Source organism: Austrofundulus limnaeus, unplaced genomic scaffold (genome assembly GCF_001266775.1).
Source record: "Austrofundulus limnaeus strain Quisiro unplaced genomic scaffold, Austrofundulus_limnaeus-1.0 Scaffold50, whole genome shotgun sequence".
In the NCBI taxonomy this organism is placed as follows: Eukaryota; Metazoa; Chordata; class Actinopteri; order Cyprinodontiformes; family Rivulidae; genus Austrofundulus; species Austrofundulus limnaeus.
The window spans coordinates 1,583,270-1,598,489 of NW_013952452.1; the positions used below are offsets into that span (position 1 = coordinate 1,583,270).

Here is a 15,220-nt window from a genome sequence, read left to right on the forward strand (position 1 = left end):
TCTACAGGTCAAGACTGCAGTTTACACTCATCTACAGGTCAGGACTCTGCAGTTTGCACTCATCTACAGGTCAGGACTCTGCAGTTTACACACATCTACAGGTCAGGACTGCATTTTACACTCATCTACAGGTCAGGACTGCAGTTTACACTCATCTACAGGTCAGGACTCTGCAGTTTGCACTCATCTACAGGTCAGGACTCTGCAGTTTACACTCATCTACAGGCCAGCGGTCACTCTTTCAGGGTTGAAGATGTTCTTATCCTTGATAGAGAGGAACATTGGTTTAAGAGAGGAGTAAAGGAAGCCATCTTTGTGAAGAAAAAACGTCCACCATTAAACAGAGGTGGAGGCCTTCGTGACTCCGCCCCCTGTGAGCAAAATGTGTGAATCAGGGCCCCAACGATAATCAGGTGTTGGTCCACATGACCCTCTCTGAACAAAAGAGCCAATCACGGCTCTAACGACCTATTGTTTGGCTGATGATCCTCTTTTACATGCGACTAACCTGTTTGTCCATGTGGAGGCAGTGCTTATAAGGCTGAGTTCACCTGAAACTCATCAGAGTGAAGAAGTCTCTTGGAGGAGAGATTAAACGTTTCACTAAAGAAGAACCCATCCAGAGGACCTACTTATTTTTTCTTTTTGATTTTTCTACCTGGATTACTGAGGTGCATCAGGACAAAACATAAAAAAATAAATAAAACAATAATCAAACTGTCCTGGTTGAGTGGAGTCAGTAATTCTGATATTTGACTGAAATGTTATAAACATTACTTTTCTGCCTAAATGTGATATAATGTTCCTAATACAGTATATATAACTACATAAAGCTTATAGTTTTACATTTCTATTTTGCTGCAGTTATATTACACCTTTGGAACAGAGAGTGAAATTATTGCAACAACGTACTGCAAAGAGCAGACTTTAAATATGTGATTTAAGTAATTGGGGCATTTGCCCTAGAAAGGTTTTCTGTTTAACAACCCCTCAGGAAGACACAGAAAGAGTTAAATTGAATAAAACGTGAACAAACGATCAGAAAGCAGCAGAAAGTAATGAGAGCGGGGACGCAGTGGGTTTAATCAGGTTACGGGACTTTGCTTATCTGTTTCATTTAAATGGAAGCAGGAATGGAATAAATGATGGGTTGAACTTTTGGGATTAGACACACAATTTCCTTAACCTGATGAGGTGTCCCTMTTTTGCCCCCCACAGCTCATCCCCTCTCTCGTGACACTCCCTGCACCTCTTTCTTCACCTCTTTAAGTTTGTCACAGTTAATCTGGTCTTTCTCCAGAGCCATTTTAGTTTTACATTGTGTTGCCTCTGAGCTATAAAGGCTCGCTCGCCGGTGCCGTTGTAACTTTTACCTCTACTCCATGTAAAGAAGATTACAGGTGCAGATTGATTTGTTTTTCGTCTCCCGCTGTTCGGCTGCGGTCACGCCTGTTTTGTAACCCACAGCGACAGCATTGCCTGGTAACCGTGAGCAGCGGTGACAGCTGCGACTGTGAGAATCACCRGAGCTGTCGGCGTAAGAAATGTGGCAACAGGATGCACGTGTGACACGCGAGCCGGGGACCGTGGAACGCAATAATCTATCTATTCAACCATCTGCAGCACCCAGACATCGATTTATCTGCGCATCTACTTTGAAGTGAGTTTGATTCCAAGAAATCTGGAAAGCTGAAATTYGCAGAAGCAAAAGATTATTATAAAGTGAAAAGAGCGATTTAAAAAGGCCAAACTAACAACAGAAAATGTTTAAAGGCTGGCAATTCTGCAAACAGTTGGTRCTGAGGGATACCAATGAATAATAAATGTAGTAATTAATTTATTTTGTTTGAACACTTGAGTGTTAGTTTATTGTGTTTAAATAACTTGGAGTTTTTTTTTTTAAAGAATTTGAATTTAAACACAATGGAATTGCATTAGATACCCAAAAATACACAGAAAAGGAGGGATACAATTCTGATCAGAGTCTGAAAAATACACTATACACCAGTTTKTTGTTTGGCCTAACACTTCCTCGGAGGTAACTGTGTCTTAGAGCCTCTGAACCATTGGCTAATTGGGTTTTTGGCCCCTGGCTAACATCGTTCTCTTGGGTATTCTAAACTGGGCCAAACAAAGTATTAACCTATGTAATATTGTTCTAAAGGAAAGAACAGTAAAGTCACAGAACTGACTTCTACAAAACTCCCAACTTGGAAAATCTGCACCAGAGGCTTCAGTCTCTTATGGAAAGAATAACAATAAATAAATAAAAAACAATTAAGTTAAAATAAAATGTTTATTTTTCATGGGAAAAAAATTGTACCACTTTACAATAAGGCTTCCCTTATTGATGGCTTATAAATATTTTATAGATAGATTATTAACTTATCTGTAAACACTTTATAAATCATTGATAAGTGTTTATTATGCATCAATAAAGGACAAGAAAGAGACAAAACTGTACAGTTTCTTGCCAAATAGTGAGCCAAATCTGTTAATACGCATATTACATCTAAAAGGTGCCATTTTAAACATTCCAGACTAGGTTATTACCTTGTAGGCGCAATAAACACATATTTTACATACTATTGTTCTGTATTACTGCATTATACATATCCACAATTATCAAAGGTAGTGTTATTGTAAAGTGTAAAAAAGTACACTATTCATAAGTTTCCCTTATGACATTTATACATGTTTATTAGTGACTAATAAATAGTGTGCTGTCTTACCCTTTCCAATAAGGCTCCCTTTGATAACTGTGGATATGTATAATACAGTTTAGTATTTTATGTAAATATATAATATAATMATTATTGTGCTTACAAGGTTAAAACCTAGTCTGAAATGTTTAATATAGCACCTTTTAGTTTTAATATGTAGACAAGTCTGTTTTCTTAAGTTTTATCATAAGAAAATCAATCAATGCAGAGAAATATAGTGATTAGAGAAGATATTTTATTATGAATTAAACTGCCTGTGAAAGGACAAGTGGATACTCTACAACAAAACAAGAGCAACAATTATTAGTTATTTTATTTTATTTTATTTTATTTATTTGTTTTGGTTTACTCTTAGCAGTTTTCCAAGCTATTTTCAGCTCTCAACTAAAATATTCTCTCTCTCAATAGACGATGGATATTTTACCAAATTATTAACCCATATCTGGTTTGGTGATCATCAGTTCAGGTTGTTTTTCAGTAAAAGGCCATTTGAAGAACAGGGGTTAAGTGGGGGTATTCATAGGTGGAAAAGTGTGAAGCACTGCTCTGCACATGTGTTATTTTGTTTAGATAATTTGTTTCTATGTGGAAAGAGTTCAGCAGCAGCCAAGTCTTTATAAATTATCTTTATGAGGACAGACAAACGCAGACACTTTCAAGGCCCATGAATTACTTTCTTTACTGATTCACACTCTAATGACACCCATTAAAAAAACTAACACTTGTGTTTGTTTCAGAGCTACGTGGGAGTGGAATTAAATGTGATGAATTTCATGGAAGCTGGATTTTAGGATTGTATTTGGATATGTGTGCAATTTGTGTGGGTGGGCATAGTAAACAGAACTGAATGAAAGTTTTGTCTTCAGGTGTCAGGTTTACAYACCTTTCAGTGTTTTATACTATAATTGTTAGTAAGAATGTTGCTTTTTATTTAGCAGAATGAGTTTGTGGGAATGTGTGTGGCATGTCTAGATATGCTCAAGTATTAAATTGTTGTGCAGTCCTTCATGTTTGTTCACGTTCATGTTTCTGGTTACCTGTTAGTCTGGTTTGAGTTTGTCACTTTAAGTATTGAATTCTTTTCTGAACCGGTGTCCTTACTTCCTGCATTTGGGTCAAATTTTCTGCGTGATAGCTGACATGATAAAACACTTTTTTTTTCAGCAAATGGTGCCACAGTTAGATGAGGTTGCAKAAAACAGCTTTATATTCTTCCACCGTTTGTCTGTTTTAATGTGAAACAAAACAAACAAAAAATAAACCACCAACTCTCCACCTCATGTAAGAGCAAAGTGATTATAAATGAACGCAATGAGAGGAGGTGAAAGTGTTTTTATACAGACATGTCTGAATGCGAGTCCATCGGATGGTCCACGCTGCTTTTTCGAGTGTCATCGCTTTTATTAAAAGGTTTATTGTGAGTGTTTTTAAATGAGCTTCCCAACAAAAGTGTTTTTTTGAGATGGAAAATTACAAATTTGAAATACTTAACTTTATTTAGGTACATATGGCTTCAGAATTGAGAGTGCAGCAAGCTTTATTTTTGACAGACAGCTTTWACTTGGTTCCTAATTCACAGCACATGATGGATTTTATCACTGATGTTCCAATCATTTCTGTTTCAGCAACACAGGTTCTATTTATTTACCTAAGTCCCCCCCCCCACCACAAATTTACAGCAGCATACCTCAGCTTTGATTTTGTTGTCTCCAAAGCAGAGGTGCTGCAGGTAGGCTGCAGCATTGGACTGCACCGAGGGGAACTGGTGCTGCAACATCTGGATCACCTCTGGCAGCTCCGGATCTCTCCACCCAAACTCTCTGTAGAGAAAACAGACAGAGGTGCTTAGATGTCTTCAGCAGGTTCACCTCAAAAACAAGAGCTTATCTGAAACAAGTCCAATAAAATCAGACTTTATTCCCCAACATCCTAAAAAGAAAAGAGCTTTAACCATTCATTTCAGTGACTGCAGTGTTTATACATTAAAGGTTAGGCACAGAAATTTACTAATTATGKTTTTAGCCACACAAAGCAAACTCAGATAATTGTTTTTATGGGACCCTTTGATGGACTTGTAATGTATTCAAATTGTGTCCCACTTTATGCACAGTGACTGTTAGAGATGGACTCCAAGTGCAAGAAGAAGCAGGGAAAGAAAATTAACAAATGGACAGATATTGAAAATGTGAGTAAAAGATGATGCCAACAGGTTAAGCAGTTGGCTTCCAGAAATATTTCAAAATCAAGAACCAGTGGGGAAAAAAACATTTAAAATAACATCATTTTAAAGGGCAACTCTGCTTACTTTAAGAGCTCGGGTGAGGAGTTTAGTCCACCGGGATGGACCGAAKAGAAAAGCCACTGAGGCTGTAATTCAAAAGAAACCAGATAAGGAGAGTTCTGACATTCATCTGTCTCCAATGTCCTCCTTGAACATCTCCCATATAWGATGTTCAGAACATGTCCAGCCAGGAGGTGACAACAGAGGAGACCGTCCCCGAGTCCTGAGAGCCCCTCTACTCGCATCCATTAACAATAGATTAGACACCTCATCGGAGACCTAACCTCTAAATGTAGCAGAGGAACAAGCAGCTTTTGGTGCCCGACACTGAAGGCAAAGATGATGATGAAGGATATTTTGTGACTGATTAACTGAATTTTACATATACTTTTATATTTTATACTTTGTTATGAATTGTAATAATTTAATTTAAACAGAATCGACAAGTCTTCATTTTAATTTGTGCCTCGTAACAACAGYATAAACATGTAATGTTTTACGTCTTAGAAGTGTTTACGTCCTTGTTTTAGGGGCATGACAATGACATCATACCTGGGGTGAGACTTGACTCTGGCATAAAGCTGTGGGTCACAAGATTGAGTCTCCAGAGTGAGGGGAGGAGTTTTGTGTTGTAACTATGTGTCCACAGTGAAATGTTGAAGTCAAAAATTGAATTTGTTTCCTGTGCAACAAAGCCAATTTACATAAATAACATGTTAGCTCATTGTAGCAGAACAACCTGAGAGTTTTAAAAGGAGGTAAAACGTTGAAAGAATTGCAGCGTCACTCATGCCTGCATGCTGTGTGCAGAGTTTTGTTCTGTACTTTCAACCGTTAAAAGTTTACATGCTTATGAACACTGTGGACAAAGGGAAATAAATGCTGTGTCCCTTGGTAATACTCAGGAAATTATTTCCTTTATTGTGTTATCTGGGGCTAATAATTGTTTTGCTACAGGCCCCAAAATTAGGAAATTATGAGTGCACGCACACACACACACACACACACCAACGTTCCTGCAAACAGCTGCAACATTTTCTTCAATAAACACTCTGCACAGTTTCCTCTGCTCCTGTCTCTCCAGTTCTCAGGTACTTTCAAGAAACTGTCAACTTTCAAAAGTATTCGACAAAAAAACAAAACAAAAAAAAAACTTGTGATGGAAATTTAGAGGCCTTCATCGATCACTGTGTTTGAGGATTGATTTTGTTGTTTCTGCCTTCATGGTTGTAGTGCAAAATGCAGCTCACTGTAATCCCCACATGCTATTACAATTAATTTTACCCCTGAGCWCGGCCAGCTCACACAGGAAAATGTAGCAAATATTGAGGAAATTGATTCATTTGGAGGAGTTAAAAAAACAATGGGGACGATGTGTGTGAATCCAAGGTTATTGCAGTAGGTTATGGCATGGTACGAGGGCCAAAATTAAGACTGTTGCGCAACCAGTGGTTGCTACATCCTTATAAGGCTATATCTATTCCTAAACCAGCTATTGGTCTAATTATTGATAGGCCAGCACCGCTAACTGAGCACCTGGCCCCGGTAACTGAGAAGTTGGCACTGGCAAATGAGAAGGAGACTATTCATTTTAGCCTTAGGATTGGAGAGGCTAGCGACTAGCATGGATAAACTTGCATTAGCATTGGAGAGGCTAGCGACTAGCATGGATAAGCAGAAGTTAGCATTGGAGAGGCTAGCGACTAGCATGGATAAACTTGCATTAGCATTGGAGAGGCTAGCGACTAGCATGGATAAGCTGGGGTTAGCACTGAAGAGGCTAGCGACTAGGATGGATAAACTTGCATTAGCATTGGAGAGGCTAGCGAGTCGCGACTAGGATGGATAGGCCGTTTACCTTTTAGACACAAACTTTTTTTAACAAAGAAAACTTTCTCAACAAAAAAGGGTTGACATACGAAACCTATAAACGACGCGCACTGAGAGGTGCTTCTTAGACAGAATTTATTGTTCAACATGAAGTCAAGCATAAACATAAAACATAAAGCTGGAAGCAGACATAGTTACCACCTGAATTAGCAGCTTTGTTTGCCCTCGTCTATTGGTAGACAGTTGTGTTTTTTTCTCTTTAGCTGAATTATGACAAAAGTCAGAACTATTAAGTTGGGGCTTTTTACAGTTTTTGACAGGATATTAAATTAGGCTTCTCTATATTTAATTATAATTTATACAGATATTTTTTATAACTCTACATTTCATAAATGCCTTTGATATTTATGGTCGCCAGCCTCTCCAATGCTAACACAAATGAATAAAACAAGACTCTCAGTTACCAGGGCTAGCCTATCATTAATCAGATCAATAGCTGGCTTAGAAATAGATATGGCCTCCTGATACAAGGATGAAGCAATTGCTGTTGGCGCAATAGTCTTAATTTTGAACCCTCATCCTGCACCATACCAGGGAAGTAAAGGAGTAGCATTCATTCAATTAATATTACCTACCTCCCTACCAAAATGCATAGACAGGAAGTTATTTTGGTCAAACTTTATAAATGACCTTATGCATTATTTCATAAAGTGGGTTAATGTCCTGCATATATTCTATCACTCAGTTTAGTTCAATATATTTTTAACACACAGTTTTGTACTGACTAATATCAGCCATGGTGGCCATTTTATTTTGGGTTGACACCAACTTTMATGGGATTGACTCCATGGGATTGATAACTATTCATTTCTGAGAGTTTCATTAAGATTCGCACATGACTTTACAGTATGTTACTTTACTAATGTTGCATACAAATGCACAGACACAGACACAGCCATGGGCAACAACTTCATTATCACTCCGACTTCTAGGGCGGGCGATARAGCCTCGACGCTTTACATTATTTCTGCCAGATCAAGTGAGTGGCGTGTGTAAAACATTGGTGAAAGTGGCACATTCCCGGGGGAGTAAACACGGCTCTCAAAGATAAAGCCAGCTCCAGTGTGGACAGCTCTTTATCTGCYGAATGATAAGTGTTCATTCAGCGAGAAAGCAGGACAGGAGGAGGGAGGCAGAAGAGAGATAGATACAGGGAGGATGAGGGAGGGATTCCCAAGGCATTTAAGGGACTTAGGAGGAGAGACCCTCAAACGGGGCTTGTTAAATCACACAGCCAGATACCATAGGGGTAGTTTGTTTGGGTGTGTGCTTGAGTATGTGTGGCAAGTTAAAGACAGGATCATTGTGTGTGTTTGTGAACACTCTTGCCTCTCTGCCTGTTGGTATTCGTGACCGTATGTGTATTTATATTCATTTACATCTTTACTTAAACATATACAAGCACTGAAGGATGTGGTGATGCGAATTCTTGCTTAAGAGTGTGTTTGAGTGTGTATGCATGCGTGTGTCATCCATCCCCTGCAGCCTATCCAGCTCTGTCAGTGTGGTTATTAGAAAGCAGAGTGATCTGCTGATAAGATAAGCATCGTGGCTCGCCATTAATTAAAAACCCCTGGTAGTGATGGGAAGAGTGAGAGGAGCAGAGAAAAATGGAGACAGTGAAACACAGGAGGAGGAGAAAGGAAGAAGGGTTTACGTAAGAACAAAGTTTCAGTGGGATCAACTGGCAGATGGAAGCTGACAAGAGATTGGAAATACAACCCCAATTCAAAAAAAAAAAAAAAAAAAAACAGATGTGTGTAAAAGGTAAATGAAAGAAAATGTAATATTTTGCAAGTCCCCTGGACTTTCTGTGTGGAGTTGGCAAGTTCTCCCAAGATTGTCTGGCCTTCAACATTAAAACCAGGTTTGATTCTATCCTGGACATCAGTTCATGGGCTCAGACAACACTGCTGTGTTCTTTCACAAATTCTTGCCTGTAAACACTGTTTGCCATGCCATCCAAAATTTCTGCTTAAAGCTCCATCGTGGAAAGAAGAAGCCATATATCATGTCTCAAATGCAAGGCCCACAGGTGACTCTCCTTTGACCTACCAAGGTGGGGCACCTCCCAAGAAAAAACTAAACAAAACATTTTTTTTATTTAATATGAAAATTGTTTCTTATATCAATGGTAAATGTCAAATTTATGATTAAATGCAACAAAATAAACAAATTTAAAAAGTGAAACATAATAATTCTTGTCCTACCCCTGAGCCATTGGCTTTAAGTATTTGAGCAATTTAGTTGGGTAGCTCAGTGTTATCTCAATACAAGTGGCTTTAAAGCCAACATTGACCATGAATTGCATCTCCCATAATGCATGACGATCATCCATGGGAATTCTCTGTCAGAAACTGGAAGTGTTCAGAATTTAAGAAGGCAGCTACTCACTACAACTAAATCAGTGAGTAAAACACTCCTACTTTTACTTTTAATATTATTTCTGTATTATATATTTCAGATTTCGTCAGTCGTACACTTAGTAATTTTTAGTGTTTTTAAAAGGATGTTTTAAAACACTGTTTTAGTCTAACTTAAACATGAAACATCAAAATATAATTACAACCGGCCCTTTGAGGGCCACCGTAACGCTCATATGACCCATGGTGAAAATGAGTTTGACAACCTTTCTATATTTGAACACCACTCAGAGAGGGTAAAACAATCACCCAGCCTGTTATAAGCACAGAGTTTAAAAGTCTGCCTCTCTGATGGTATGGGGGTGCATTATGGTAGCTGGCATGGGAAGAACACTTATCTGAAAAGGCATCTAAAATTAAAAAATGACCATAACTATCTGAAAAATGTAGTCTCGTTTCAACATTTAATACACTTATTATGTTTCATTGTAGGGGATTTGAAAATTATTCTGGTTTTATTTATGTTTTGCACAACCTTTTTCAGAATTTGGGTTATATTAAAGTGAAGAAGAAAGGGGAAAACAAGCCTCAGATGAGGTGCCAGTCATGTCAGCACAGGTGCTAATGAGAGCCAAAACCCTGGTAGGTGCACCACCAGGTGCCGTGCCACTGATGTAAAACAGCAGGATGCAAAAAAGGCCTGCAAAGTGGAAAAAAAAAAAAACGATCAAAGAAAAACAAAGTTTCTGGATTCACACTAAACACCCCAAAGGTTTCTGAAGAAACTGCAACATGATCTGCTGCTGTGCTGTGTTCTTTAGGCAACCTTCTCAGCTTTTGGTTCATCTTTACTCTTTTTATATCCAAGCTTTGTGTTCTTGATACGGCACACCGGTGTGCTTGAAAATAAAGTGCGCGACTGCCGCAGCACTGAGCTTTGTGTTCCTGATTAGATGAGTTGGTTGGCAATTTCTTGAGGCGTGCGGAGGTGTGATGCAGCAAAATATTTTCAGTGGAAAGATTAGGTGTGGCAGGAGAGCAGTCTTACAGAGCGAGAAGAAAGAGAAAAAAGGGGGCGGGGGCTGGTGGCAGGGGGGAAAGAGGGTGGAGACAAAGACGGAGTAATATAACAAAGCAAGACTGTTGTGTGGTTATTGGGTTTTGATGCTGACATCCACGCACAGGCGCAAACACACACACATCGTTCAGAAGACAGGACTTCAGAGGATATCACACTGACTCATTTTAACTTCCTGGAAGCTTCATCTAACTTGAAGTGTGACTGATCTCACGTAACAAAGCCTTTGCATTTATTGACTTTTGTCTCACAAAGAAAGACGCATCATTAAATTAAACGCTGAGCATTCTGTGTAGAAATGTATATTTCCTGCCGCYTTTCATGCCAAAGACTTCAACTAAAATCAGCTTAAACTGAGAAAGGACTTAGTTGCAGACTATTTTGATCAAACCTTGAAAATGACACTGATAATGTGAGATTTACAAAGATGTGTTAGCTCCTGGAGAATGTGTTGAAGAAGCTTTTCAGCTATATCAAAGTGTAGCTTAATATCTGTAAAATTCAGATTTTTCCATCGTGACACAAGATATATTGCCAACACAGACAAACACACAGTCTTTTGCCTTTAGCGGCTGGTGATAATTGTGTAAACTCAGATACATTTCAATAWATTTGAATGCTAAATACCAAACCTTTTACACTAATAGTGCTACGGAAGCATTTCTTTTATGTTTGTCACCATGCTTGTTAATATTGCTTCTCTTCAAACCCATTGTTTGTGAGAGAAAAACTCCATCAGAACCACTGCCCACACACTGGGACATGTGCCCATCAGCCAAAATAACTGACAAGTAAAACTCAGTCTGTGTGAAACAAAGAGCAGGAGCACAGGAACATGGGTTTGTTTTGAGTCCTTGAAAATGTGTCAAAAYGTAATGTTCTGGATATTTTGCAGCTCTCGGAGCACAAAACTGTTCTAGTATTTGGATTTTTACAGAAACTTAGAGTAAAAAATGTTTTTTATGTTTGACTTTATAAACAGAACTGAACACTAAATACTAAATTTTATCACTTATTTTAACACCAAACTTTCCTTTGGTTTTACTTTTAGCTAAATAATATATAAATACTGTAAATCCAGCATGTCTAAACATTAGTGTCAATCGCTCTTTGCCTTTTATGTCAGAGTTTATGAAAGATACATATATGAGAATGAGATATTATAATGAGAAAGCATGGAGAAGTAGGGGCGCAACAATACAGAAAATGCACAGTTCAGTTCAATATTTTAGTGTCTAAGTTCAATATTTTTTTTCTATACAAAAATTAGAAATTTCCTGCCCTGCTTAACTTGTAATTTATTGAAATTAATTTGTTTGACCTCAAAAGTATATATATTTTTTATTAAAAGTTGCTGAAACAGTAATGCAGCCTATAAAGGTGGAGTAAGATTACATGTAATCGCATGAGACACTAAAAATGCTTCGAGGATTGAAGTATTTGTTAAAAATGACATTTGGGTTACCCGATTTATGTCAGTATCTGTAAAATGGACTAGGTAGGAGCTATTTTGTGTTTACTATACCTAACTATTGTCATCTTGAACTGGTTTGACTCTATAAGGTAGTCAGCTGAAAATGTAAATCCAGTGACTACTTTCTGAATATTTCAATAAATCTAGTGTAGCGGTTTGTGGGAAATGCTTTGTTAAAACACAGATGCAGTTGACAGTTTTTAAAACAGATTTTGCACAATGATTTCTCAGACTATAAGTTGGGGAAGCCTTTCAGTTCCTTCCACACCAAATTTGAGCTCAATACCTATTAAATCAGCTGAGTTGTGGCCATTTTTGTGATGCAGTTCAGGCTATGTGCATAAAACATGCATTACTCAACCTCAGATACAAGTTACTGATGCTTACATAGATTTGTAAATTAATGTTTTCACCAAATCTATTTTCACTCAGAAAGAAAAAAAAAATCTTGAAGGCAACATGATATTCATGGACAGAAAMGCATGTGTTGTATACCAGGTCCACTAGTTGTGCTATTTTTATTGATTAAAATATAGAATTGCAATGTGAAATGTATAACACCAGTTATAGCCAATTAAGCCTGAACTGGGGGTGTAGATGACCTAATTAAGACGAGCAAGATGATATAAATATACTTGCGTTCAATACATTCAGTATAGTTACACAGTGCAGACTTCTAATATCATCATCTATTTTTCACCATCGAACGTGGTGCATGGTAGTGAATTAAACATTTCAAAACTATCGATTTTGGATCCTAACCTGATTTAAATCCGTCCAGCTTTGCCCACAGTGAATGTGAGTGTCAGCTCCACACAGGAAGCCTGTCCCACTGGCCTTAATCTGATTGGACAAGGCCTGTTATGTCTGGTAATGGATTGGTGGGTCAGGGATGGACAGAGTGGCAGTGTGCATACTAAAGCAGATGCAAATTAGAACCGGAGCATCAATCTTCATCAGAGCATCACTGAAAAGGCAGAAAAGCTTATGAGCTGAATATAAAAAAGGAAAAAAATGTAATCTGTGTTTTTTTCTGAAACTCCAGATATGCATCCTCTCGTTTAGCCCCTCCCAACTGCACAAAAATAAACAGTCATGCAATTATGTATTAGTGTCTGTCTGTGATTGGATTCAACTGACCTATCAAAAAATAATCGAATTAGCTGTCAATAAACTCTGCAATTGAAATAACATTAAACTTGCAAAAGAAAAAGTTCAGTTTTTTTATTTATTTTATGTTTTTACAGTTTTTTGAATGTTTTATGTGTATAAGTGCTATTATTTAGTCTATTGTCAATAGTACCAGTCATGAATGGATGTTATTGTGTTTTTTTTAATTGTTCAAACAACAAAGCAGTTTCTATCAAAAAATTTTTTTTCAATAAAAAAAATCTATTTTTAACCAATAAATAAATAAATTAATTTAAAAAATAAACAATAAAAAGTCAGAAATCTTTGGTTGAATCTTAAACTTTGCTTTATGCGCTAAGTTTCTGGCTGAAACTCCAAGGTTTAGGTTAAAATCAAAAAAGTTTTGAACTCAGAACATGAACATCGGGGCGGAGCTTAAGGAGGAACTATAGCTGTTATTATATATCAGTCCCATGGTTGAAATTTTTTTGTTTGGTTAAAATTACTGGGGGTTTTTTGGATTGGAGAAAATTTTTTTTTAATTTAAAAAAGTTTTTTGATAGAAACTGCTTTTTTTGTTTTAGCAATTAAAACAACAACAACAACAACAACAAAATCCTCCATAGTCATGGACAGCAGTCTGAATGAAACTGGAAAAATGAAGGTTGAATTCACAAAAAGAAGTCAAGTTAACAGTTGGTCAGATTGTGACCTATTCAGAGAAAATTCAACCATTTAAAACAATTCAAACTTCAGTTTGTTTTAACAGAATCACAAGAAAACATTATATACTGTACATATCTGATCAGACATTACATGAACATCGTAAGTTTAACTTGCTCKATTTTGTATYATGAAAAGTAAYTTCCAATGTTCCAATGTTAACWAAATTCCTATGTTTTCAAYTTTGCTTTAGCACCTTACCATTTTGGAGGTTTGGGTTGTTTTAGATGGCWAAGCTATATTTTAATGCAGTCATTTCTTTGACTCTCCAAACTGTTCTGACTGCTGCTTACTGCAGATAAGATACTAGCTCCACATACCCTCTCCACAGAAACCCATTTAAAAAGTGCTGAAACTATTTTCTAAAGCATATAGTCTGTTTAAGAATGGGTAAATCGTGTTACCATCAATAAGGAACCTTGCAGTAAGTGTGTTTGATTGCATATGCAAATGCTGCTCAGTGCACCCCCAGGTGGAGTGCATTTAAGGAATTGAAGTCAATAAGACAATACAGAAACTCAACAGATAAACAGCAGTGAACAGGATGCACATGCAGATGCACTAATAGAAACTCTCAGTGTATTGAAAGGTCTATTTAATTAAAAGTGCAACTTAATTAAAATGCTATCCAGGGAAGCTACCAAAGCACTCTCCATGTCCCCTATGGTTGACTGTTTGAGAGTTGCCAGTTGTTTTCTTTGGGATGCACAGGAAGCAGAACTCAACCCAACAAGCTATGAGATAATATAAACCTGGTACACATTGTAACTCCAGGCTGACATTGTAAATAAGAAGTTCTTCTTAATGTGTTGCTTGGTTAAATAAAGGTTAAGTAAAAAAAAAAATACTGAATATCCATAATAAAACTACAACGGATTAGATCAAACTATGTTTAAACTTTAAATTATCTAAACTTAATTATTTCACTTAAGTAATTTATGGAACATAAGTTGGCTTTGGTGCAASAGGCGAGACCCCCCAGGCTCACTTTTTTTTTTTAAATCAAACTGCCTACAACTTTCTTTTTAGTGTTATTTTACTTTCTGTGACTCCAAATAAACATAAAAAAGAAGTTTTGATCATTTTAATTTAAGTACATAACGTTACTAATTTTAMAATCATAGTTGGCTGTCGGAGCTTGAAGGGGACATACGGAGTGCAGACAATATGATTTTAGTCTCTCCCGGTGCTGCGTAGATATCTTTATATTGTGTTTGGGTTTTATTTTACAGTCTGTACAGTTTTCTATGAAACCATGACGTTTTCTGATGGTGCGTTCACACCAAACGCGAYTTCAGCATCAGGAGCATCAGGTTTACATACAAAGTCTATGGTGGACGCGCTTCAAGCAGCGTCGGGAAGTGCTGCGGCGCCTCAAGCGCGATTAGAGCAGCGCGATTTGAACGATTTGAACGATCTGAGCGTTCGACGCGCTGAGGCACAAATCGCTGAAGTTAGAAAATCTGAACTTTACGATGCGCCGCGTCAACCAATCAGAGAGACTCCACTGTGTGACGTAGCGACATATTTCCCGACGGGACAGTTTCAGCAAATCGC

General features: G+C 37.5%; 1 protein-coding gene across 1 annotated transcript in view; it reads right to left on the reverse strand.

The window, feature by feature from the left end:
• ctnnd2a (catenin (cadherin-associated protein), delta 2a) overlaps positions 1-15,220 on the reverse strand; it is a gene marked incomplete at its 5' end in the record, with an annotated part of 234,924 nt that overhangs the window by 105,427 nt on the left and 114,277 nt on the right. Inside the window, 1 exon segment of the mRNA XM_014008486.1 lies at positions 4,411-4,543. Within this exon segment, the coding sequence (XP_013863940.1) occupies positions 4,411-4,543 (133 nt within the window).